This window comes from Rhinopithecus bieti, unplaced genomic scaffold, assembly GCF_001698545.2.
Source record: "Rhinopithecus bieti isolate Rb0 unplaced genomic scaffold, ASM169854v2 scaffold_1012, whole genome shotgun sequence".
Lineage (NCBI taxonomy): Eukaryota > Metazoa > Chordata > Mammalia > Primates > Cercopithecidae > Rhinopithecus > Rhinopithecus bieti.
Genome location: NW_016803312.1, coordinates 2,019,626 through 2,047,068, shown reverse-complemented (window position 1 = coordinate 2,047,068; position 27,443 = coordinate 2,019,626). Strand labels below are relative to the sequence as shown.

Below are 27,443 nucleotides of genomic sequence, written 5' to 3'. Positions count from 1 at the left end.
GGAGTCTCGCTCTGTCGCCCGGACTGGAGTGCAGTGGCCAGATCTCAGCTCACTGCAAGCTCCGCCTTCCGGGTTTACGCCATTCTCCTGCCTCAGCCTCTCGAGTAGCTGGGACTACAGGCGCCCGCCACCTCGCCCGGCTAGTTTTTGTATTTTTAGTAGAGACGGGGTTTCACCGTGTTAGCCAGGATGGTCTCAATCTCCTGACCTCGTGATCCGCCCGTCTCGGCCTCCCAAAGTGCTGGGATTACAGGCTTGAGCCACCGCGCCCGGCCGAACTCCACTTTTCTATGAGCCCCAGGAGGTATCTGCTACCCAAGACGCCAACATTGCCTGCCTAGAATCTTTGGTGGCAGCTTGTTTCCTGACAAAATTGTTTGTCAAAAGCCTTCAATGAATTTCCTCTGGAAACTTAAAGGAAACTCACCACAGTTATGATAATAGTAACAATCCTACACTTATTTTGGAAATGGACGCTTTAATTTTTTGAGACATTAAGGAATATTGTTCTGTACTCATCATTTCTCAGGTGACACAGAAAGATCAAGCATCTAGAGATTTGCTTTGATTTTGTAGCCCAGGAATAAATTGATAACTGTGGCTAAACATTGATTGGACCTGTACTATTTCTCAGGTTTGGTCTATGTACTTTATATATATAGTCTCATTCATTCCTGAGGATAACACTATGTGGCAAATAATGTTATTGCCATGTTATAAATGAGAGGATTTGGGCTCCAAAGGGGAAGTGATTTGTACTCAGACTTACCCTCTTGGAGTAGGGACTCATATATAATTCGTGGACTTCAGGACACGTGCTTCTAATATCATGCTAAGCTGACTGTCTGGGATGGGCTGACTGGCAGCCCAACCCACCTGCACTTCCCAGTCTGTGTGGTAGTTGGGTGTGTGGTCATGTGACCAAGTTCTGGCCAATGAGAAGAAGGGGAGACCCACTTCTTCTTGGTCTGACCCGTAAAAATCTCTCACCAGAGCTCTTCCATTCTCTGCCCTCTTTTTTTTTTTTTTTTTTTTTTAAGTGAAGAGGACACTGAGACCCAGAGGGCAGAGTCACAAGATGACATCGAATGATCCTACGGAAGGCTGTCTACCTACCAGAGCATGTTTAACTTTTTATGAGTAAGAAATACATTTCTCTTGTGTTAAATCACTGAGATTTCCAAGTTATTCACTGCAGAAGCTAAAGTTACTTTAACTGATGACCCCTATGGTAAAAATGGATTAAGCACAGTTAAAACATGATTGTAAGTGGCTCCTTAGCCAGAATTTATGTCTCCTTCCAAATGGTATGCTCTCTCTCAATCTGCAGAGGATGTGGCCACAACTAGGAAATTCTCCTCCAACTTACAAAGATGAGAAAGACACCCCCATATCCTCTTTCCATTTTTCAAAGGGAGTTAACACGACATGAAAATAATCAGATTGCAGGACAGTCATTCACTGGAAACCCATCTGGTGTGGTGATGAGCTCATACCCTTGAGAATGAAGAAAATTTCCATCTGAGGCTGGGTGGTGAGGCTTCCAAAACAGACCAGCTGGTTTTCAAAAGGGCCAGTGGTGGGTACGACAGTGCTTAGTAGAGAGGGCCAGTGGCCAAGCTGTATAGGCAACATCATTGTAAATGATTTTAAACACATGATGCTTATTAAATAAAGCCACCTGATGGTTCAGAGCTCTTGTCCTCCCATCTGTCATAGCAACTTAGGTGTGATACCAAATGTGACTTCTGCCTGTCCACCTCCCACCACCTCAGCCTAGTTAATTCCTACTTATCTTTAAGACCTCTGACCAAATAGTGCCCCTCAAATAGCTTTCCCCAACATCACAGAAAAGGCAAGGTCCCTCTTAGGTTACCAGGTGCCTTGTCCTCAAAGCATTGACCTCCAATTTTAATTTGACTTGAAACTGTCTGATCATTATATTAATGCTGCTGAGTAAATGATGTTAGATTTCCACCTTTATAAGAATATGCAATCATATATACATATATATTTTGGTTTACCATTATATCTCCAGAGCTTAGCTCAATGTCTGGCACATAGAGGGTGTTCATTAATTATTTGTTAGATGATTGAACAAAGACATGAATGAATGAATGAATGAATTTACCATTCTACCTCCAGAACTTAGCTCAATGTCTGGTACATAGAGGGTGTTCATTAATTAGTTGTTAGATGAATGAACAAACACATGAATGAATGAATGAATGAATGAATGAATGAATGAATCTTCATTTAATTAATGGAGAAGTAGAGGAACTTAGCCACTCAGCTTCTGCAGCTGCTACTAGCCATCTTCTTCCAAATGAGTCTGTTGAAAGAGACTACTCCGAATACACCATTTCTTCTGTAGCTGATCATTGCCCCAGAACAAATGTCTACAGGGTGGCTGTTGAGATCTCTCCCCAGAGGAGACCAGCCACTAACTTCTCTGAGTCTCGTTACGATACCGTTATTTATAAAAATGAAGATGACAGTACTTACCCCCAAGGGTATTGAGAATCAAAAATAATAAAATGCATTTGGAAATATACTCTGAACATTTCAAAAAGATATGCATCTATATAGTTTTTTTTGGTGTCAAAACTTGTCTCTTACATGATGAAATTTTGAAAAGACACCCATTTGTGAAGACTAGAACCTTTTGAGAATGGTAAGCAAATAGACTCTCTATTTAGTGAAATATGCATTTTTTCAAGGGAATAGCAGAGCAATTAGATTCCTGATCATCTCCATCAGTTCCACCACAGGAGACTCCAAAACAAACACAATTTAAGTAAAACCCTGGCTGTTCTTCCAGTGGGATTACTATTCCTGAGCTCCACCTAAGTAGACCTTTAGAAGCCCTCAGTGCTCAAAGGTAGTTGGCTGTTGATCAAAAGCTCAAATTTTGAGTTGATTCCCACAATGCTTTGGTGGTGGATTAACATATGGCGGGAGAGACAGAACCCAAATTACTGGTGGCTGATGCAAAAACTGGCACCTAATTGTAAACCTCCAAACAAAGTATTATTTACTCACTGGAACAAAGAAAAGTGCTTTCAAGGAGAATGAAAACATACCCCATGTTGTGTCAGATTCAAGAATATTTTATGAACAAAGTAAAAATTGAGCTGCTAGGTTGTTTGCAAATACTATCCACATCAAGGAAGAACAATTTGAAAATGTAAGAAGTGAGAGTTTTGCTTTCCATCCTATTGCAAAAATATGTTTCCGTGTCAATTTAAGAAAGTACGGTTGCAAACGACAGGGTGAGTGAAATGGAAGCACACCGGTAGAAATGTAAACACATCTTCCTTTACTGACAGGTACCTAGGGCCTTAACGAATGCCCCAAAAAAACTAAAAACAAACAAATGTGCAGACTTGACAGAGAAGTTTAATAGATTTGCTAAGGTGCAAGCCTCTTTTTTTTTTAACCACACATGTAGATCATCAGAGAAAAGGCCAAGCCCACACCATATGTAGGCATTAAATAATATGCAGGGCATCACTCTTTAAAACATACATTGCCATAACAGAATGATGAAAGGGGAACAGCAAAAACAGCAAATTGACAATCAAAGCCCAACTTTCCACATGTGGAAACGTTTGGTTGGGTCATGGCAGAATCCATCAGTCCCAGATTGGTTGTATGAGTTGTTTGTGAAGATAAAAACGAATCATTGAAAACCCAATCTCATTTTAGAGGAATTGTTCTTTATTAGGAGAATGGATCATTGATGTCACTATAACTAATCATGTGGACAGTTGATAGAGATGCATTTTCAAAATCATTATTCTAGAATTTCTCAGTTTCAGAAGCATATTTTCTACAAAGAAGAAAACACACAAAGTGTTCTACGTAATTACAAACCCTAGTCTAGGTTGGTAGGTGATCTCACATATTAGCTCACTTGTTTTTCTTACAGAGTGTGTGAGAAATTCGGTATCAATAGGTCATTGCAGGCCTGGCTCTGTGGTCTCCAGACAGCCAGTGTTAAAGCATTAGGTTAGAACTGCTATGCAGATTAGGAAAAGGACCCTTCTCAAACTCCTAACACATGGATGTTCACTCTAGCCACTGGTCCATATTTCCTTTCTAGAAGCAGCAGTGATGGGTGAACCACTGATAACTGTAAAACCATGTAACATTCAAGGGCATTCATGCTTGGAGGAAGGTGGGGTGTACCCTGTGACCCTCAACACAGCCATCCCAGAACCAGGGAGAGGAGAGGACCAGGCGTGTTATCTTGATGGTGCTTTGTCAACAGGCATTAGAAAATAAAAAAACAGGAACAAAGTCCACAACTCTGATGACTCTGATGAAGCATGCAGTTTCTACAAATAGACCAAAAAAAAAAAAAAAAAAAAAAAAAAAAAAAAAAAAAAACCCCAAAAAAAAAAAAAAAAATACAATCCCCTGCCCATTAACCAACGAATGACTTCCAACTTAAAAAGAAAAATTTAAAACAGGTTTACATATGCCATACATATGTGTTTTACGTCTTTGGGGCCAGAAGGAATTTATGGTAAGCCAATAATTCAGATTGTTGGTCTTATTTATTTTATTTTTCCTATAGTTTTACTGCATAGCCAGGAGCGGTGTGGAGCTGGAGGCAGGGTCGGGGTGGGTGGGGAGGCAATAGAGAGGACAGAACTCGATTTGTCATGAAACTAATGAAGCTTAAACTTCAGGGTTCCTCATTTCATGGGATCTTGCAAGTCTCCGGGACAATTTCTAGCAAGATATTCATGCATTCATTGTTTGCAAAACTGAGGTATTTTAATTGTCATCAGTTACAACTAATGCCGCTTTCTTTTTTTTTTTTTTTTTGAGACGGAGTTTTGCTGTGACACTAGGCTGGAGTGGTGCAATGGCGTGATCTTGGCTCACTGCAACCTCCGCCTCCCTGGTTCAAGTGATTCTCCTGCCTCAGCCTCCCAAGTAGCTGGGCCTACAGGTGCCCACCACCTGGTGGTGCCCACCACGGCCAGCTAATTTTTGTATTTTTAGTAGAGACGGGGTTTCATGTTGGCCAGGATGGTCTTGATTTCTTGACCTCATGACCTGCCTGCCTCGGCCTCCCAAAGTGCTGGGATTACAGGCATGAGCCACCGCGCCTGGCCAATTAATGCCTGTTTCTATGTTGACTTTTCCCCTCTGTCAAATTTCCTCTTTTGCTCAGGTAACATTGGAATGACCACTGGGCATTTTTTTATTTTATTTTATTTTTTTTTTTGAATTCAGCTAAGAAGAAAGGTCAGGATAAATTCAGTTTGGGAGTCAGGAATATATTTGAAGTCCACAGACATTGCCATCTGTAATCAAGTTACGGTGAGCTGCACCAGCGTAGAAATGGCTTCCAGCAAGAACCCTCACCCCTAAAAGCCGACTCACCCACCTTGTTCATGAAGGACTAGAGATCTTATCAAGATATGGCTGCATCTTATGGCGCTAGGCTGTGAAGGTATGTGGCTAGCAGAAGAGAAAGAAGATTTAAAATGCCAAGAGCCAGAAACCCATCTGTAGAGGAATCTTCCAATCCTCGGACTGATAAGATAGTAAGTGGAGAGTTCCATTCTCATAGCTCCTGGTCACAGGCGGAAGTGTTCCCACTGTCAGGAGTATGTTTAATATATAAGACACAGAATTACAAAAGCACTATACAATGTTTTCTTTACTGAAGGAACTAGAATATAATTGGATGTTCCTGCAATCCCTGTGTTTAGATGACATATACCTATAATCTTACTCTCAACAGCATGTTCTGCAATCGATCATATAAAAAGAAACTTGTAAGAAGTCTTCCCAAGTTCTTCAGTAATTCTAAAAATCTGCACAGTATTTCCAATGACAAGTTATGAACTGGAAAGAAACCTTTCTTTCTTTCAGTAATGAAAGGACAAATTTGGATCAGCCATACCATGGGAAAGACAGACTTAGCTTTCTCTTCTCTCTCTGTAGAAAATGTTATGAAATCATTATCTTGTGAAGAAGAGATCAGAGAGTAGGCAACCAAAATAGGTAGGAAGAAGAGGATAATAGGGATGCTGGTAGGTTAATTAATAAACACACATTCCTTTTCTGAATTTTGTGATGCTTCTCATAATTGTCAGCTTTCTTACATTTGTAACTTGTGACTTTTTCTTTCATATCTAAATTTGTATTTTTTTTTTTTTTTTTTTTTTTTTTTTGAGAGAGAGTTTCGCTCTTGTTGCCCATATTGGAGTACAGTGGTGCCATCTCGGCTCACTGCAACCTCTCGAACTCCTGACCTCCTGGGTTCAAGTGATTCTCCTGCCTCAGCCTCCTCAGTAGCTGGGATTACAGGTGCCTGCCACCATGCCCAGCTAATTTTTTTTTGTATTTTTAGTAGAGACAGGGTTTCACCATGTTGGCCAAGCTGGTTTCGAACTCCTGACCTCAGGTGATCTGCCCGTCTTGGCCTCCCAAAGTGTAAGTTTGTATAATTTTTAATGATTTTCCTTTTAAGTCTCCCCTACCCCCAATTACATTAGGTTGGTGCAAAAGTAATTGTGGTTTTTGCTGTAATTAAAAGTAATGGCAAAAACTGCAGTGACTTTTGTACTAACCTAATGGAAGCTGCAGGCCGTACCATTAACCCTGGTTTGGGAGGGTAACGTGATAAAGAAGTCATATGTAAAAGACACTTGGAAAAACAAAAGTCCCTGTTGAGAAGAGGCTGGAGATGTGCAGGGGGCTGCCACTCACCCACAGCCATGGTTCTGGGAGTGAGATGGAAACTGGATGGGACAGAAGTCTCCCTCCAGGGTCGGGGATGAGTGCTGTTCAGAGAAGGGGACCCCTGTGCTGAGTAGCACACCACGGCCACATCCTGCCTCTGCGTGTGACCTGGAGTGATCACATTCTTTCTCATGATAATAAAAACAGAAGTCATTATACGAAAAATATACTTGCACACGCATGTTTATAGCAGGACAATTTGCAATCGTGAAAATGTGGAACCAACCCAAATGCCCATCAATCAATGAGTGGATAAAGAAACTGTGGTATATACATACGATGGAATGTTAGTTAGCCATAAAAAGGAATGAATTAACGGTATTCTCAGCGATCTGGATGAGACTGGAGACTATTATTCTAAGTGAAGTAACTCGGGAATGGAAAACCAAACATCATGTGTTCTCACTCATGAGTGGGAGCTAAGCTATGAGGATGCAAAGGCATAAGAATGACCAATGGACTTTGGGGACTCGGGGAAACGGGAAGTAGGTGAAGGATAATAGACTACAAATTGGGTGCAGTGTATACTGCTTGGGTGAGGGGTGCACCGAAATCTCACAAACCACCAGTAAAGAACTTACTCATATAACTAACACCACGTGTTCCCCAATAACCTATGGAAATAAGAAATTAAAACAAAACAAACCAAACAAACAAAAAAACAGCTAACATGGATTGGTTGCCTGGGATAGGCCAAGCCATGGGCTTAATTTGAATGCTCTGAGTCAGTCCTCCTGGTCATCTTGTCAAGTCATTGCCACACCCTCATTTGTCAGGTGCCACATACGACTTTTTGTCCTCTGTCATTAGTTCCTGCTAATATCAGGAATCACGTGTTAATACGGATTGTGTAGGCTGAGCGTAGTGGCTCACCGCTATAATCCCAGCACTTTGGGAGGATGGCACCAGCTGATGGCTTGAGCTCAGGAGTTTGAGACCAGTCTGGACAACATGGCAAAACCCCATCTCTACAAAAAATAGGAAAATTAGCTGGGCATGGTGGCGCATGCCTGTGGCCCCAACTGTTTGGGAGGCTGAGGTGGAAGATCCCCAGAGCCCAGGAGGTTGAGGCTGCAGTGAGCCACGATTGCACCACTGCACTTCAGCGTGCGGTGCATATGACATTTTATACATATTTAAAGCGTCTCCCCAGTGATCCTGATGCTGCCTTTTACTGTGTGCAGAATGAGGCCCCTTCAGCTCAGTCACTCCAGGTGGACAGCACGTTAGAATAAAAAACCCTTAGACCATCCCAACAACTAAGCTCCGGGTCAACCAAATCAGAACAGCTGGGAGTCAGGACTGAGTATGGGTGTTTTTAAAAAGTTCCCCAGCTGAACTCATCCAGAGCCATCAGCGATCGCCTTAGCCAATGGAGACGCCGCAAACTACAAAAAAGTACTGCTTAAAAAAAATACATTAAAATGGCCATTAATCACCATATCACTAATAAATAAATACACTGAAGATGAGTCTTTCCCAAGATGCAAAAATATAATATTTCAACAAAAGCAACATTTCACATTTGTATGTTTTTTAGTCTTTGCGACACACTTTCACATCCATCGCTTATTTTATTTTATTGTATTTATTTTATTTTATTTTATATTTTTGAGACGGACTCTCGCTCTTCTCACCCAGGCTGGAGTGCAATGGCCGGATCTCAGCTCACCGCAACCTCCACCTCCTGGGTTCAAGCGATTCTCCTGCCTCAGCCTCCTGAGTACTTGGGATTACAAGCATGTGCTACTATGCCCGACTAGTTTTTTGTATTTTTAGTAGAGATGGGGTTTCTCCATGTTGGTCAGGCTGGTTTTGAACTCACGACCTCAGGTGATCCGCCCGCGTTGGCCTCCCAAAGTGCTAGGATTACAGGCGTGAGCCACTGCACCTGGTTCCATCGCTTGTTTGAGCCCTACAATGCTATGAAGCTATCATTCCCATGCTGTAATGGAGAAAGCAAAGGCTAGGAGCGACTAACAGATTTTTTTTTTTTGAGGGGACAGTGAAGTTTTCCTGAGCAAAGGCAGCTGCTCTCTGCACTTTTCTCAAAGTCTCTATTTTTTGAAATGCAATTCTTGTGTTCTTGGCTCTTTCCTGTGAGACTGTGAAGAATGGGAAACGGCCTGTGTACCATTGCTGATGTGCCTTTAAAGCGCCCCTGCTTGACAGTAGAAAGGAGGGATGGAGAAGGTAAATGCTGACCCTGGGCTGGTAATCTTGGACCTCCTGCAGACCACCCCAGCCTGCTCTTGCTCTGGGCCGCCTCTTCCTTTCCCGCCCCCCTCGGCCTGGCTCTGCAGGCTGCTAACTGGTCCTTGTCCACCGAGCCTCCCAGGTTGGTGAATTGGTTTAGACTTGCCATCCTGGCTGCCTTCCAGACCCACCTGTGGGGATTACCTCCCAGCTGCCTGTGTTGGCCATATCTGCCCCCAAGGGCCTGGCTTGGCCAGAGACCACAGAGAAGGACGAGGCATGGTTAGCCTTTTAGTCCCAAACACCCACGACAGGGCCAGGTACCTATCTGCTGCTCAGGACCTGTCTGCGGAGTTGAACTGAGTCATGCTTGAGCAGGAATGTATTCTTTTCCAGGCCTGGTAGCCAATCATTCAGCACTCTCTTCAGTATACCTAGGACGTTAAGGAAAATCCTGAAAAAGGTCCCTGAGGCGGGGCTAGCCCACCCTGCTTAGTTGATTTAAAAGACAAAGAGTGCCAGGTATGGGGGCTGACACCTGTAATCCTAGTGCTTTGGGAGGCTTAGGCAGGAGGATCACTTGAGGACAGGAGTTCAAGACTGGCCTGGCCAACATAGTGAGACCCCCCCCGTCTCTACAAAAGTTTTTTTTAAATTAGCTGGTCATGGTGACATGGTCCCAGCTACTTGGGAGGCTGAGGTGGGAGGATCGCCTGAGCCCAGGGAGGTCGAGGCTGCAATGAGTCATGGTTGCAGCACTTCACTCCAGCCTGGGTGACAGAGCAATACCCTGTTCCCTCCCCCACCAAAAAAAGAAGGAGATGAAAAGAAAGTGACAGGTGGAAGCCGGAAGCCAGGGCTTCAAAACTCATTCGTAATCACTGCAAAGAGAATCATCTTGACTAAGTAATTACCGCTACATACCCAGCTTGGGGACTTTGACTCTAAATCACGGTTTCAGAAAAGCTTCAGATGGACAAACCAGCCACATTACTGCTTGAACCTCCCAGCTGGGGATTTTTCCCCGCCCCCAGGATTCTTTCAGATTCACAACCTGTCATAGGAAATCTTATGTAAATTTTTCAGATGCTTGTCAAATTTGGAAGGAGTTCTCTGTAAGTTTCTTTCACATATGATCTATGACAGACACACTTGATGTTTAAAGTTTTTAGGTACGTGTCCTTCAAGCACAAGAATTCTAGAAAAGTCTTCAGAAGCCATGTAAAGGGTCTACCCCTCGCCTGCCCAGGGGCAGGTGAAGAAGCAGGCGCAGGGGTCCTGGGGGGCTGTGCCCATCTGTGAAATCAACCTGACACCCTCGGGCACATCTTCCAGGGAGCCTCCCTTCCCTGAAAGTCCAGACATTCCAGGAGGAGGGGTGGAGCGAGGGGACGGGTGGTTTAGCCAGTGCGGTTTATTAAGAGATTATAGACCACCAAATTACACCAAAAAATATGAAGGCCAGCTGGGCATGCTGGGTTACAAGTATTGTCATGAGCCAGCTCATAGGAGGGGAGGCCAAAACCACTCAAGTCAACTTAATGAAATGAACTGGGTTACAAACACCCGTCAGAGGAGGAAAAACAAGTGACATCCCCCTTCAAGAGCCAGGCCAAGGGACATTCTTTCACTTGCTACACTGCCTGCACCCTCCACTCCCCATGCAATCTGGGTACTCTCAGGCAGGGCTGGGGCTGTCAGGACTGAAGTCTCCGTGGCCAGCAGGGACGTGGCTTACTGCCACCTAAGTGGACTGGTAGCTGGAGAAGGCAGACACTCTTGTCTCCCCTTTTTGAAGTGCTCTGCACCCACCACCAGTTAACTGACTCAGAAGTGCCACTCTCCCTCAGGAAAGTTTCTCTCCTTTTCTCATATTTGGGTTGAGAGGTGTGTGTCTGAATCCAGAGGCCACTATGTAAAGGAAAGGAGGCTCAGTGGTGATGCCTAAGGATCTTCCCGCCTTGCCTCCTGTCCCACACACCACACTCCCCTTATCAGCTTGTCACCACCCCCAACACACAGTTACACACACATGGGTACACTCACATACACACGCATGCACACACGTGCTCACACACATGCATACTCCCAGGCACACATGCATGCACACGCACGCACACATGCGCACACACACACACACACATGCACACACAGTTTGATAAATCATCCGCTGTGAGAGGAGCATGGACTTATAGAAAGAATATCCTTTGTCTTTGCGGCCAGGAAAACTTTGGTTGAAATCACCAGGCTCTGTCTGGGTGACTTTGAACAACTTACATCCTTCTCTGAGTTTCAATAATCTCATCTCAAAATGGTGACAATAATCATCAAGATGGTGACATGGGCACTTCCTCAATCGGGTGGCTTTGAAAGCTGAATTAAATCATGTCCACAGTGCACTTCATGCGGTGCCCCGTATGGCATGCTTGACACCTAGATGAGGCTCTGCTCATGTTAACTGCTCCCTGTTAAATGTAACATGCTTCAGAGTCCCGAACGCATGTGACAGTAGCTCAAGCCCCCTTCCCCACCATTCACCGCCACTTTCCCATGCTTCAGAGAAATGCAAGAGGAGCTTCTGGTCCCACCTGATAGACGGCCCTGGAGATGCACCATGGTGTTAGCATCAGCTGCAGAACTCGAAGGTTACCGGCTTGGCAGGTCCTCAGCGCCCGGCAAGTCAGGTTCCAGCTCCAAGGCGGGTCCTCAGAGCCAAGCAGCCCAGCGGCCATGCCAGTCCCAGACTCTGCCGCCACCCCTCTGGTCCCTGGCCCCACATCCAGGGCTGTGTTCTTTTAGTGACACAAAGTGCCAGTGTCAGTAAGATTTAATCAGCCAAGGAAAAAATGCAGTCCAAATAACTCTGATTCCTCTGACTCTCCTCCCCCTACCTTCCCTCACCACCACCCTCGCTAATCCTCAGAGACTGCTTTCCTTCAAGGATAAGCAAAAGGCTCCGAACTCCCTCCTAAAATGTTTTCTCCCTGTCTCTAGGGACTCACCGCGGACAAGGTAAAAATAAACCTCAGCGTGCGGATAACGGCACATCCCTGTTTCTCAGTGCACTGAGGCTGGCTCTTCGGCAGATCAAACAGAACCTAGTGAATACCTCAGACCCAGAAGCATCACCGAGTCTGGGATCCCCTCCAGGGTAAGAAAGCTAAGAGCAGAGGGCTGCAGCCTTCCATGCAACATTCCCCAGACATTCCATCTCTTTTCTTAACTCTTTACAACTTGGAGAACCCACGAGCTTCCACATGGTCAAGCAAAAAGTCCCATTCTGTAGCAGCACTGGAGAAATTGCTACTTCTGTGGGCAATTTGTAAAAAGCCAGGCATTTTCTTTGGAAGCGTCCCAAGTTTAGATTGGGATTGAAATGGCTGGAAAGAATACTTTTCTGATGGATTTCATACCAACATCCAAGATTTGGAGGAAAGCAGGGAAAAGGAGGTAAGGTCAAGCTATCCCGTTTTGTTTTTTTTTCTCATGATGGGTTACTTCCTATAAACGGTCTTGCTACATTGGGTAAGCTACATGCATGTTGGGTAAGCTACAGGTAGAAATTAACCCAAGGAAAGTCCTTCAATTAAACATGTCATAACCATTGGAATTTCATACATTGTTTTGATTGTTGATTATTTTAGAAGGGCATCTGCATCCTAATTCAATAAATTATATACCAAAAGGTGAGATTCCAAAGCTGGAAGGGAAAGAAGGGGGAGGGGAGAATGCAGCCACGACCTAGCTGTACAATTAAGAGAAGAAGCATGTTTAATCTTTAATGTCATTTTGATTGTACAGTCCTGAAAAATCATGGTAAGTTATAAGGCATATTTGCCTTCTCCACATTCCACTTGTTTATTTATCATCTGTCTCTTCAATCCTAACTAATACCATCAGAAAAGTAGAAATGTAAAATGTACTAATCTACTAGAGCATCCTGCAGTCCTATGTAACCTCAGTTTGAATTTGGCTGTGTCATTTTCTGTGTGGCCTCGGACAAATTAATGAACTCCTCTGACTTATTTCTTGTTCTGTCAGATGGAAATGGTACCTACCTCACTAGGTTGTGAGGATTAAATGAGGTGACATACTTAAAGTGGATAATAAAGAGCATGGCATGTGGCTGATAGCTTTCCCTCTACTTATCATGATCTGGTAATTCAAAGACATTATCTACCACTGATAATATGAAACTTAGGATAAAAATTTTTGTTTCTCTAAATTACGTTCTTTTAATACCTTTTTTTCCTTTTGCTTTGAATTTATGCATTGATTTGTTTAATTAATATAAGGCAGTCTTTATTTATTTATTTTTAGGGGAGTCTCTCTATATTACCCAGGTTGATCTCAAGCTCCTGGCCTCCTGTGATCATCCTGCCTCAGCCTCCCAAAGTGGTGGGATTATAGGCATGAGCCACCTCACCTGGCCCATTTTAATTTAAACTCTTTTTTGAATAGCTCTATCATTTTTCCCTGAATAATGACCCTAAGGCAAAACACGATGCATAATTTTATTCCTGTATACTATTTCTTTATTTTTACACCCCAGTAATGAAAAGCAGACGGGTACAACAGAATCTTGCCTTTCTGCAAAAACCCCATCACCAGGAAGTTTTATCTAAGAGGGAAGAGAAGGGGGGGGAGGGGAAGGAAGGTAGGATGATAGGAAGATAAGAAGAAAGAAAGGAAGGGAGGAAGGAAAGAGGGAGGCAGGGAGGGAGGATGAAAGGGAGGGAGGATGAAAGGGAGGGAGGGTGAAAGGGAGGGAGGGTGAAGAAGAAATTAAATTAAAAAGCAAACAGTGTGCAGAAAATGATGCTCCCAGTCACATTAGCTAACTACATCGGTATTTTCATGTAAAAACAAATGCAAGATATATCATAGTTAGTTTCAGTGTGTGTGCCCTGAACTAATGCTCTCCGTCCTCTGGGGACTTTGGCTGTGAAACAGACTCTTCTCCAAAGCATGTAATTATGGACTAGATAGGGACAGTTCTAAAGGCATTGTTTTATTCTATGATGAAATACTGTGACTTTAACAATTAAAAAAGTTAAATATATATATTTAGCTTATGGTCTGGGAATCTTTTGAGTATAAAGGTGCCATAACAAGCTCTTTTGAAAAATGACTGAATATAAACAAGAATTCATGAGAACAGCAGGACCTACTCAAGCTGCCCTGATATCTTTACCATTTGCGGGCACGAGTGGTGTTCCTTAGTGGGGCTTGCTCTGGAGTCTGGAATCGGAGCCTGGTGACACCAGCAGCAGACGCCTGTCTCTGTGCCCATGGAAGCTTGGGGTGACAGTGCTGTTGGACAGTGCTGCCTGATTTTGCTGGCCCTATTATCTTCAATCATCTACATGATTCTGCCCTAGCCTTTATTGATTGATTGACTGATGGATGGATTGAGGCAATCTCACTCTGTCACCCAGGCTGGAGTGTAATGACGTGATCTCGGCTCACTGCAACCTCCACCTCTTGGGTTCAAGTGATTCTCCTGCCTCAGCCTCCCAAGTATCTGGGATTACAGGCACCCACCACCATGCCCGACTAATTTTTGTATTTTTAGTACAGATGGGGTTTCACCATGTTGGCCAGGCTAGTCTCGAACTCCTGACCCCAGGTGATCCACCTGCCTCGCTCTCCCAAAGTGCTGGGATTACAGGTGTGAGCCACTGTGCCTGGCTCTTCCCTAGCCTTTAAATCACTAATTCAGAGTTTCACAAAGCAGCTCCTCACATGGCCTCTGAGAGGCTATGCATGCAAGCGGCATGGCTGCCACTGAGCACAATGCCCTTGCTTTTCAAAGGGATTTAGAAACCTCAGAGCAATTCACCATAGGTGTGTGTGTGTGTGTGTGAGTGCATGTCTGTGTGTCTATGTGTGTCTAATCCTCTGAGTGCTGGGTGTATGTAATGTCTACGTGTGCTGTGTGTGCGATGTATGCCTGGCTCTGTGAGTCTCTTATGTATGTGCCTCTGTGTGTGTGTCTACTGTGGTGTCTGTGAATCTGCCTTTGTCTCGTGTCTGATGTGTCTGTCTCTATCATATGTTAATGTGTATGTATTGTGTGGCTATCTCTGAGCCTCTGTGTGCTGTGTCTGGTGTGTGTGTGTCTACTGCTGTAATGTCTTCGCCCTCTATGTGTCTGTGCATATGTGCCTGTGCCATACTTGTGTGTTCATGTCTATGTGTGTGTCTATTATGTGTCTGTGTGTCATTGTGTGTCTGTGTGTGCATCTATGTATGTGTGTGCTGTGTCTGTGTGTTTGTGTGGGTCATTATGTATCTATGTGTGTGTCTGTGTGTCTGTGAATCTCTGTGAATCTCTATGTATGTGTCTGTCTCTTGTGTTTCTCTGCGTGTGTGTACACACCTTCATCTTACAGAAGAGGAGGTCCCAGCACAGCAGCCAGCCAGATCCCCTGCACACTGGGACGTAGCTGGAGCAAGTCACCAGGGCTCACCAGGCGAACATGTGACCTGGACTGGTCTAACTCCCAACCTCTCTTCATCGCTTTCCTTATTCTTTTCTCAAGAATTATAGAAAATAAGCATCTTCTAGGCAGTTTACCACTTAGACAGTTGATCGCAAAACCTAAAGAGTAATGGATGAGGACAGTGACCTCTCGGTGTCTAAAGGGTAGGGAATAGCACATTAGACACCAGGAAGACAAAGTGAGGAACAGTCACTCTCTCACGCCTCCTTCCATGAGACTTTTGCTACTATGAGGGGTGAAAAGAGTCAAGTATTGAGTTAGCTGGCCAGATGGGGTGAGTTGCTGAGTGTTTGCCTGTTGTAAGTCCTGGGGAAATATCCCAAGGAGAAGCTGAGGTCTTGGTCCTGGGATTGCACATTGGGGAAGGGAATTTGGGCTGGAAGCCCTAACTCACTGGCTGACCTGGGAGGGAGGCAGGCATTGCTGGTGCCAGGAGTTCCCCTGCCCAAAGACAGAACAGAAGAGGAGGTGGGACCTTGGCATGGCAGGGATGACTGCTGCCCACGGACTCTCAGCCCCATCCCCTGCAGCTCCCACCTCCGTCCCGCTGGTTCATTATCTTCCCCGTCTCGGAGTTTCTGTGTTTTCTATCTCTGCTACCAGACCCTCATTCACTGCTTCTGTAAAGACAGAGGAATTTTTTTTTTTTTTTTTTTTTTTTTTTTTAAGCAACAAATGCCTCTGTCTGGCTCTGGGAATGTTTTAAGACATAATTACTGCCTTGAAAAGGAATAGGAAAAACTCAGTTGCAAGTAATGTGTAGTGCAATTATGAACAAAATTTGCAAATACATAAATACACAGAAAACAGCATACACATGGAGAAGTATATTTATAGCGACTAAAGAAATGTGTTCAGAAGTGCAAGCTAATGGAACTCATTTTAATCATTCAGGGATTATTTATTGCTATCTATTTGTAAAAATGTCAGCCATTAGATTGACTGAAGAACTCCCATCTTAGGTCAAAGTCAGCTACTACTGCAAGTAGCATTTTAAAAAAGATTCTCTTGGAGGCATTTCGTTATCTTTTACTGATCTGGTCTCAAGGTAAAGGACAATTTCTCCAATAGCAAAGCCCAGTACATTTGGGGCCTAATATCAAGAAACTTCAAGGAATTAATGCCTTAGCATAAGTCAAATCTATTCTCTTGGAAGAACAAAGGAAAATCAATAGCCGATTTATTCGAAAGTGAGAAGGTGATAGGAAAGTAAATAAATCCACAAGAGTGACAGGGAAAGGCAGAGATGCACTCAGAAATGCCCATCAACCATATTTTCTGGTTTTGTAGAAAGCAGATTTCTTTTGTGCTTTGTGAGCACTTAGCTCTACTTCTGTGTCACATAAGGACTTTTCCAGGTCTTAACTACTAATCCGTGTTTTAATTCCACATTCCTTTCCTGCCTTCCAACACAAGACTCAAACTGAGGTTTAAATTTACTGCATATTTCTTTCTTTCCATCCACTGAATGCCGTTAAGCAATCTCCACGTGTAATCAGAATGCTGGACAGGAGTAGTGTTGGAAGCTTTGTTCTTTAAATGAAGGTGGCCTATCACTCTTTGTCAGTGAAATGTAAAAATACCTCATTGAGATATAATTGACATACCATACACTTCAGTCATTTAAAATGTACAATTCAGTGGTTTGTTAATCATAGGATTATATAGCCATTGCCACAATCTAATTTTAGAACGTTTTCATCCCCCAAAACAAAACCATACCCATTAGCTGTCATTGTCATTCCCCATTTCTCTTCACTCCCCCTAGCTACAGGCAGCCTTTGATCTCCTTTCTGTCTCCAAAGATTTGCCTATTTTGGACATTTTATATTAATGGGGTCTTTGCGGCTGTCTTCTTTCACTTAGCGTAATATTTTCAGGATTCATCCATATTGTAGCATGTGCCAGTACATTTTTTTTCTTTGCTGAATAATATTTGATTATGTGGATAGACCATATTTTGTTTATCCATGCATCAGTTGATGGACATGTGGGTTGTTCCCACTTTCTGGCTATTATGAATGATGCTGCTATAAACACTTGTGTAAGCGTTTTTGTGAGGTGTATGTTTTTCTTGTCTCTTGGGCACATACCTAGGAGTGGAATTGCTGGGTCAGATGGTCATTCTTTGTTGAACCATTTGAGGAGTTGCCAGACAGTTTTCCAAAGCAGCTGTACCATTTTACATTTCCACTAGCAGTGTGTGAAGGTTCCAATTTCTCTACCTCCTTGCCAATCTTGTTTCTGATTACAGCCATCCTAGTGAGTGTGAAGTGGTGGCATTCTTTGTTTTCTAGCTGGATTCTATGACGTGGCCTTTGGGTAGGATAGGGTGGAGGCAGCAACAGAAAGGGCTGCTTTTAGGGGGCTGGTCTGTTGCCCCCCATGCTTTAACCCCCAGCAGGCTGCAGCAGATGGAATCTGGAGAAAAGAGGCTGCAGTATGGAAGAGCCCAGAATGTCCTCTTCCTCTCTCAACAGCCCCTCCATACCACCTTCTTCTGCTCCTGACTCTCTCACACCCACCATGGGGCAAAAGTCCAAATATTTTGGAAGTTACCATTTGTCTTTTTCTAATCCGGGTTCCAGTTCTTTGGGGGAAAAAAATGCTATTTAGAAATAGCACTGGTATGGCTAAGTGAGTGGGTGATATGCAAAACTCAAACCCAAACAGTCTTTCGAAATCCCAAGGCGTTTCAGGATTGCTCACTAACACATTTAATCCCATATTTGGGTCTGGAAAACGTCCCAGCTCCAACCAAGAGTCATCATGGCGTCATCGTTTCTCAACCAGAGAACCCAAAAAACCCATTTATATAAATGCTAGGAAACTCACTATGTTCATTTTGGGGACTGGAGAATAACCTTTTAAAAATGTTCTGCTGTGTATACAAAAATATTTTGGGTCCCTGGGAAAGTACAGGAGAGGCAGGAGCTGCTCTCTGACTTAAGCACTCCTGAGCAGCAAGCCAAGAGCTATGTTTAGAAATATTCTCCGCAAGCTCCACACATGATTATACGAGTGATCCTATGGCCATAAAAGTGATGTCATCTATCAATTGCCCATTAGGAAAGTCAGTTCCCATATGCACACCAGGCCCCAGTAGAAATAAAATCAGAGCCGCCTGAATTAAATCAGTCCAGGCCATGAGTCGGAAATTAAATGCCCTCAGACCCTCTTTTCTTAATCTCCTGTTATTTGGTTTCCATGAAATTCATCCTTTCCTAAGGATGATTGTTGAGTAGGTACTTCGCAAGCGTGCGTATGTGTAATCAAAGCCTTATGTGAAAAGAATACATATTTTGTTTTGTTTAGGGGTTACACACCCTCAAAAGAGCAATGGTCTGGGGCCTGGTGGGAGTGAAGTTGTAAAATGGGGGTCCTGTTCATAATAAAAGGGGGTCTGCTTGCTTGAGAAAGGGGTCTCCAGAGAGAAGGGCAGGTGGGTCTAGAGTCACTTCCTTTTCGCAGAGGACGATTAAGCTGACTTAATGCTCATAGGAGAGGTGTTTTGGGAGATAATTAACACTTCCTTTCCAAAAAGGAATTAAGAGGTTAGAAAATGTGTGTCTAGAAGCTGGGAAGAGGTTGGAGGATTGCTCAGTGAGGAGAAAGTCAGCGTCTTTTTCAGATATAAAGGAGGTCAAGTAGAATTTATAAGAGGCAAATAGAGCTAAGAACACTTTGTTTTAACCTGTAACTTAAATTCCTTTGAACTCTTGACTCGTTGGGGGTATTATATTGTTTGTAATAGCTATTAGAAGGGTTTTCCGTTTTTAATGCACTATTCATTTCTTATAAAATCTCTTTCCTCTCTAAAACTGGTCTTTTTAAATTAGCAGTCTTTCTTTTTAAAAAATCTCAAGTGTCTTGTGTGTAACGGGCATGAAATGACTACTGAATGAATGCAACTATGGATGTTCTGTTAAAACACAGGCTGTGGCTTCTCTTGCTGCTCTTCGGTGGCCATGCCTACATAAAATCCACCCTGGTGCAGTTGAAACTCTCTAACAGGCAGGGACATTGTTCTTCTCATGTTGGCTTCTCAAGAGCGGGTCTACGAGCACCCCATTCCCTTTCCTATTTGGAAAGAAAACAACATTCACCACGGCATTCACAATGCTGGGGACCTGACGAATGGAAATGGAGAGGCCACACTAATGTAAGTGGGGTCAACATCCCTGCTGGAGGGCAGATGCAATTTTGGCAAGCTAATGACTGTGGGAAGCCATTTTCTAGACTGCATTTTTCTCTTGCTTTCTTGGAATGCTTTTCTCAAGGGGAAAAAGAAAGCAGAGGTGTAAATGGTTATCTGGCCGTTCGAAGAGCCCAGTTGGGAGACCCTCTGCTGGTCACGGCACTGTCTCTCCCCAAGGCCCAGTCCCACGGTGTCACTGAGTCCAGAGGTCGGGACTCCAACAAGCCCTCCACATTCCAACATGACTGTGGTAAAAACAAACAAACAAAAATCTATTTTATTCTAGCCCATCACATTTTCTATATTTGCTAGAGAAATCTCAATCGCTCTATAAATGATCGGTTAAAATTAAAAATATAGGCTGGGTACAGCAGCTTATGCCTGTAATCCCAATGCTTTGGGAGAGTGAGGCTGGAAGATCACTTGAGGCCAGGAGTTCAAGACCAGCCTGGGCAAAACAGAAAGACCTCATCTCTACAAAAATAAAAAAAAATTATCTGGGGACCTAAGTCCCAGCTACTTGGGAAGCTGAGGCCAGAAGATTGCTTGACCCTGGGAATGGGAGGCTATAGTGAGCTATGATTGTACCACTGCACTCCAGCTTGGGCAACACAGTGAGACCCTATCTCTAAAAATCAAATCAAATCAAATCTTTAAAAAATTAAACAAAAAAAATTGTTATTTTAACAAAAGTCTTCTCATGAAACCACACCCAGACCAATGATTGTAGAAAATCCAACGCAAATAAAATAAAACAAAACAAAAAGCTACCATGAATGATCTGTCTTGAGTTGGTCAATGGAGATTGGATTAGTCAATGAATCAGACTTTCATATTCAGACTCTGAGTAAGAAAAAAATGAATCCTTTGATATATGCAAAATCAGGCCTGTTTTAGGATAATCTCATTAATTTAGTGAGTTGCCCAGACTACTGCTGAATAATTTAGGCTGTCCTTTCTCAGGAAGATCTCTTGTAGATAAAAGTGTATGCATTTGGAGCTCTGCTTCTTGGAACCATTCAAATGAGACTACACAGGTGGTGTGGTGTGTTCTTTATCTGTGTTTGACTGAGGATGGTAGATATGGGTTATGATTTGGTAACAGAGCTTAGAAAACCAAGAACCATCATGGGTTGGAGGTCCAGGGAAGTTGTGAAGTCAGCACAGTGGCACAGGCAACCAGAGTCATCCAGGATTTAAATGTCAAGGTGAATCAATGGGTTTAAAGCAGTCAATCAAAGTACCTGTGAATAATGAATCGAGAGTTCAGGTCGACCAGGAGACCAGAAACTAGGTATGCTGAGAGCAAACAAACGGAAAGGTGTATGAAAACACAAGCTACGGTGGATAGAACACTTAAGGGAGGCCAGGCCAGATGTGGTGGCTCATGCCTATAATCCCAGCACTTTGGGAGGCTGAGGCAGGCGGATCATGAGGTCAGGAGTTCAAGACCAGCCTGGCCAACATGGTGAAACCCTGTCTCTAGTACAAATACAAAAATTAGCTGGGTGTGGTGGCGGGTGCCTGTAATTCCAGCTACTCAGGAAGCTGAGGCAGGAGAATCGTTTGAACTCGGGAGGTGGAGGTTGTAGTGAGCCAAGATCACGTCATTGCACTCCAGCCTGGGCGACAGTGCAAGACTCCGTGTTTAAAAAAAAAAAAAAAAAAAGGAAGGCCAAAGCAGGTCGGAGACTGCTCCATCTCCCTGTGCCAGCAATTTTCTGTTCTTCCTGTTAGGGCAGGGGTCACGCTCCCAGTGGGACTCCAGTGACCTGCAGGTGGAAGCAGGTAGGTGTGCAGGTGAGGAGAAACTGAGGCCACGTTACCCGCCAGGTTATATGTATTGGGGGCTCAGAAAATGTTACCCCAAAATGAAGGTCTTCGAAGCAGCTCTCTCTGACCTTTTCCCATCTCTGGCCCTCCCATCTCTGGCCCCTCATCCTCCTCCAAACCTAGCCATACAAACTAGAATCCCTCTTCCCCAAGGCAGTTTCTAGAAACCAGAACCCCTTTTTCCCAAAGCCAGCCATAAAACCTAAAAATGTCACTTTAAATTTCCCTTTTTACATCTTTCTATGTGAAAACTAGCCACAAAGAAATTCTCAGCTGGGCATAGTGGTTCACGCCTGTAATCCCAGCACTTTGGAAGGCCATGGCAGGAGGATCGCTTGAGCCCACGAGTTAAAGGCCATGCTGGGCAACATAGGAAGACCCCATCTCTACAAAAAAAAAAAAAAAAAAAAATTAGCTGGGCATGGTGGTATGCACCAGTAATCCCAACACTTAGAGAGGCTGAGGTAGGAGAATCACTTGAGCCCAGGAGCTTAAAGGAGGTCGAGGCTACAGTGAGCTGTGATTGCACTACTGTACTCCAGCCTGGGAAGGGAAGTTGAGGGGAGGGGAGGGGATGGAAGGGATCCTCTGACCTACCTTTTTGTTTGACTGTAGGTCATAAGACCCCCATTCCAGAGAGGGTCCTGCCCTATACCCAGAAGGAAGGAACGCTGCTCATAGAGGCCAAGAAGAATCTAGACAGACAGGCCTTACTGGCTCTCCCTACTCAGTCCATTAGCATTAGATCAGACACATTTTGTCCAGTTGTATTATCTACATGGCTGCCCATACTTCATTAAACCTAAGCATAAAAATAGACGGCTTGCCTGTATCTTTGGGTCTTCCTTTGGAAGGCTCCTGTGTCACATAGAAGTATGATCAAACAAATTTGTATGCCTTTTCCTCTATGAGTCTGCTGGTTTCGTCAGAGAATTTTCAGCGAACTTTCTGAGGGCAAAGGCCAAGATTTCTCCTTACCCTACAGGTACATCAGTCAACAAGAAGTCCCTCTTTTTGCACCTCCTCTTTGTCCTGCCAATTTCTTTTTCTTCCTTTTTTTTCTTTGAGACAGGGTCTGGCTGTGTCGTGCAGTGGCGAGATCTTGGCTCACTGCAACTTCTGCCTCCTGGTTCAAGTGATTCTGGATTCTCCTGCCTCTGCTTCCCAACTAGCTGGGGCTACATGCCTGAGCCACTACACCTGGCTAATTTTTGTATTTTTAGTAGAGACAGGGTTTCACCATGTCCACCAGGCTGGTCGCCAATTTCTGACAGAGGCCAAGTGTCCCATATAAGTGAAATATTTACTTAACCCAATGCTCAATGTGTTCCTGAATTTGCAAGCAGTCCTCTTCCTCATTTGCAATAAAGCAAAGTTCATCCTCCCCTGAGCCAAGGCAACCGTGAAATTGACAAGCCAGGAGGAGCCGGGAAATGACCGATGCAAAGAAGAGCAATGCCCTTTAACGCTTCCATAGAAAAAAACATAATTACATCCTTCTAGGCCGTGAAGGCATTGAAAACCTATAAGGGCAATGAACTTAGACTTGATTGTTTGATTCATCAAAAAAACAGAATTTTTTTTTTTCCAGAAAAACGTCTCTGGGTGGTATAATTTCAGGTAAATTATATTAAAATATAATTCCCTAGAGAAGAAGCAAATTGGTTTGAGGTATTGGTTATTTCCCTCTTGTTGTAGAAAGAAAGGTGGTGATTTAAAATTCAGAGACCAGGAGATGCCTAGGAGGTGAGAGCCATCGGTTAGTGTTTCTTAATAAACTGGGGGCCGGGCGTGGTGGCTCATGCCTGTAATACCAGCACTTTGGGAGGCCAAGGCGGGTGGATCACCTTAGGTCAGGAGTTCGAGACCAGCCTCGCCAATATGTCTCTACTGAAAAAAAAAAAAAAATAGCCGGGCATGATGGCGGGCGCTTGTAATCCCAGCTACTCGGGAGGCTGCGGCAGGAGAATCGCTTGAACCTGGGAGGTAGAGGTTGCAGTGAGCCGAGACTGCGCCACTGTACTCCAGCGTGGGTGGCAGAGGGAGACTCCGTCTCAAAAACAAACAAACAAACAAACAAAAAACAACTGGGAACCGCGGCTCGTCGCTCAGCTGGAACTAGGAGTCTTTGTAGTGAGCCACCCATGAGGGGCAAGTCTGAGGACCCCTTCCTGAGTCTGACCATGGTGAAGTGTCCTGGGGTGCTCTCTGCAGGGGGCACGCCAGCTCCTTCACCAAAACCCAGGACAGATTTCATAGTGTTAAAACTAGAGCAACCCACATGGTGGGGTTCCAAGAAGTCAAATGTGTGTCCAGAGCCCAGGGGTGAAGCTCCCCCGGCGGCCAGACGAACAGTCCCTTCCTCATTCCACGTGTGACGAATAGAAGAACCTACCTGCCAGCATCCCACCCCCAACCCTCTCAGTTCCAGATACTGATCTATTTTTATTGCGGTAAAATATGCAGAATACTAACTTTACAATTTTAACCATTTTTAAATGTGCAGTTCAGTGGCATTAAGTATATTCACAGCATTGTGCAGCTGTCTCCAGAAGTTTTTCAGACTGCAAAACTGACCTCTGTACTCATTAAACAGTAACTTCCCATGCCTCTCCTCTCCATCTTCTGGTAACTCTATTTTGCTTTCTGTCCCTACGGGTTTGACAATTCTTCATAACTTGTATAAGAGGAACCATATATTAATAGTATTTGTTTTTTGTGACTGGCTTATTTCACTCAGCATAAGGTGCTCAGGGTTCATCCGTGGTATGGCATGTGTCAGAATTCGCTTCCTTTTCAAGGCTGAGTAATAATTGTATGGGGAGACCACATTCATTCATCAGTGAGCACTTGGGCTGTTTCCACCTTTTGGCTACTATGACTAACGTTGCTATGACTAAGAGTGCATAAATATCTCCCCAAGTCCCTGCTTCCCATTCCTTTGGGGATTTACCCAGGAGTCACATTGCTGGATCCCATGGCGATCCTGTGTGTAATTTGGGGGAAGCTCTGTGCTGTTAGATACCGTTAGATAATGATCTTTCCCACCTACTATTTCTGCCGCAGGCAGCGCTTGCTGCACTCCCGAGGCAGGCAGGGACGCTGCCCACAGACATGCCTGCTGACATCTAGGACTCGCTTAGCCTTATGAGCCCTGCTGGGGTGGGTTTCAGGTAACCCTGTGCTCCTTTGACTCCCAAGGTGGCCGGCTCACCCTGACCTTTCCTCTGTCTGCTTGGTTTGCATTCGTTGGGGCTGGAGTGGGAGCCCAGCTCTGAAGTCAGGCTCACGTGTTTGGCCCCTAGGCCCCAGCCTCGCCCTCAGGTGTCCCTCCTCCTGCACACTGGGGGCTGGCTGATCTGTTCATCGGGACCCTGGGGCCTTGGTGGTAAGGTCAGCTGGTCTCTCTACTCAGGGCCAGGGGACAGGGAAGGAGGCTGGAATGGAGGGTGCCTGCTGAGCACATCCCTCTGGCCTCAGGTGGTTTGAGGGGTGGGTGGCTGCAGGCTGATTCTGGCTCTAGATTCATTTAAATCTCCTTGAGTGTAGGTGGCCTTCAGGGAGTGGGTGTGAGTTCAAGTTAGGCCTAAGAGCTGGAAACCCAGGCATATGCTAAGGTTGGGATGTTGGAGAGAGAATAGGATCCTTTTAGATGTGAAGAAGGGCCCTGAGCTGGGAGCAGGACTAGCAAGAGCCAGCATCGCAGTCCTGGCAGGCTCCAGTCTCCAAACAGATCCAGGCTGAAAGCATGAGCCCACTGGCTTGGTGTGGGTTTGGGAAGAATCCACCACAGCCTAGGGCACAGGAAGGCCCCTGGCCCATCGTAAGCCATTGACACAAGCTTTAGAGCAGGTAGACGCTGCTGGCTGGATACAGCCACCCTCTAGAAGTCTGCCTGCCCTGACCTGACTGATGCCAATTTAGGAACTGAGCAAGCTGGCCGCTTTTCACACCTGCAGCTGGGAGGGATGGGGAAGTGCAATCTGGCAGGACACCACCAACTGGCTCCAAACGGAGCCCCTCCCAAGTCCCACTGTTACAACACTGCAGCCACCTGTGGCTTTGGTCATCTCTGTCGTCTAGAACTGAGAGTTTCTAGGGGCTGCTTGGATTCTGCACAATGACTGCAAGCTCCCTTCCATGGGCATAGACATTACACCCAGGGCAGCAACCCTCTCCCACCTGGGTCTTCCCTTCCTGTGGTCCCAGGGTGTCAGCCCTGGCTGCCCATGGGGGTCCCGTGGGAAGTTTTATGAAAAGCTTTTCCCTGCACCCCACCCCTAGGGATTCTGATTTTATTGATCTGGGGGAGGCACTCAGTATTGTTCTTTTTGAGAAGCATCTCAGGGTTTCTAGGGTACAGCCAAGGAGAAGAACTGCTGCTGCAGACCCCTAGATCACCAGGTCTCAGAAGCTTGCAGATGAGTTCTTCAATTCACAATGGAACCTAGGGGTTTCGGTCAGTGGTTCTCATACCTGCATCAGAATCACCTGCAGGGCGTGGAGAAACACATGTCTGTAGGGCCTGGGAATTTGCATTTCAAACAGGTTGCCAGGAGAGGCTGATGTTCCGGTTCTGTGACCACACTTGGAGAGCCATAGATCTAGGCTCTCAGATCTCATCGATCTCATAGATCTAGGCTCCTAGATCAACCTTAATTCTTGGACTTAGGGCAATTGAGAGAAATAGAATCAAGCTGTGTCCATCACTGTACTTAATGTTTACAGCTTCATGTTTTCACACAGCTGCAAAAGCTCTGCCACTTTACCTCTGAACTATCATGGGATAGAAACCCCAGCAAAGCAACTGTCCCATGGAAGGGGTTAATAAACGATCCTTTCCCCATATGCAGAATGGAAAATCGACACTTAAGATAACTTCCACCCAACTTTTTCCCACCCCTCCCCTGAAAAAGTTAAATTGTGAAAAGAAATATTTTGTTTAAAGTAACAGGACGTCTCTTTCCACCATGAGGGCCCGGTTACAGACTTGAAAAGCCTGAATATTGGTAGCATCCATTTATTTCTACATGAAAGTCGTTTCTTAATGATGTGATATTTCAGTACTTGAGTTCGCCCAATGTCAGGAACCAAGCAGCCAAGCGGAGACCCTGATCGCTCCCTCCTTTGTCTCTGGATGGGAGACCAGAATATTCAGAGGTTACAGTCTGCAGCCAACAGAGAGCACTTCGACTCTTTTTAGAAATGAGTGACTCGTCCGTGGGTCATTTACTCATCCATCTCTCCTCCCCGACCATGAGGAAACTGCAGGGGACACACTTTCCTTTAGCTCAATGCACAAAGCACAAAAATTTGCTGATCCTGAGACCTGACTTGGTGTTATTAAAGAAGACATCCTACAATTTAACAGAACAAGATTTCTAAGCAAAGCAGAAAGCCTAATGATTTCAGAGTTTGCTTCCCACCTACAATTAACTAGGTCACAACTGTAAAGGAAGAGAAAAAAATAAATCACTCCAAACCAGGAGCACTTGACATCTGTGGCCAAAAAATAAACACTTTAGTTTTTCTTTTTTAAAAGAGGGGACTCTCAATCTAACAGAAACAAGCACATTTGATATATGCTAGAAAATTTTTTAAAAGTCTGATCAGACAGTAGGCAAAAGCAGTGTCTCAGGCCCACTTATTTAATAGTTATATACAACAGAGGAGGAGTGTATTGATGGATAGATACAGATCGATGGATAGATAGACAGACAGATCTCTATAGATGAACAGAAGGATGGATAGATGGATGACAGAAAGATCTCTCTATAGATTTATATAGAGATCTATCTGCCTATCCATCTGTCTATCTATCTACCTACCTACCTATCTGAAACAAAGATGAAAAAGAAAAATAACTTATGAGCATGGACATCAGAGAGGATACTTTAGATCCTTGACCTCAAAATGCCCTTTATGGGCTCCAGCATCAGCAA

General features: G+C 44.4%; 1 protein-coding gene across 8 annotated transcripts in view; it reads right to left on the bottom strand.

The window, feature by feature from the left end:
- The window catches only part of FRMD4A (FERM domain containing 4A), a 367,189-nt gene that overhangs the window by 320,486 nt on the left and 19,260 nt on the right, over positions 1–27,443 (bottom strand). For 2 of the 8 annotated variants that reach the window (XM_017874468.1, XM_017874495.1), the window contains exon 1: positions 11,553–12,265. The exons of 2 other annotated variants lie outside the window; for them this stretch is intronic. In XM_017874468.1, the coding sequence (XP_017729957.1) occupies positions 11,553–11,696 (144 nt within the window). In that variant the 5' untranslated portion in view covers positions 11,697–12,265. Of the gene's footprint in view, positions 1–11,552; positions 12,266–27,443 lie in introns of those variants that run through there. 4 more of the 8 variants (XM_017874482.1, XM_017874464.1, XM_017874454.1 and 1 more) reach the window with 2 other exon arrangements.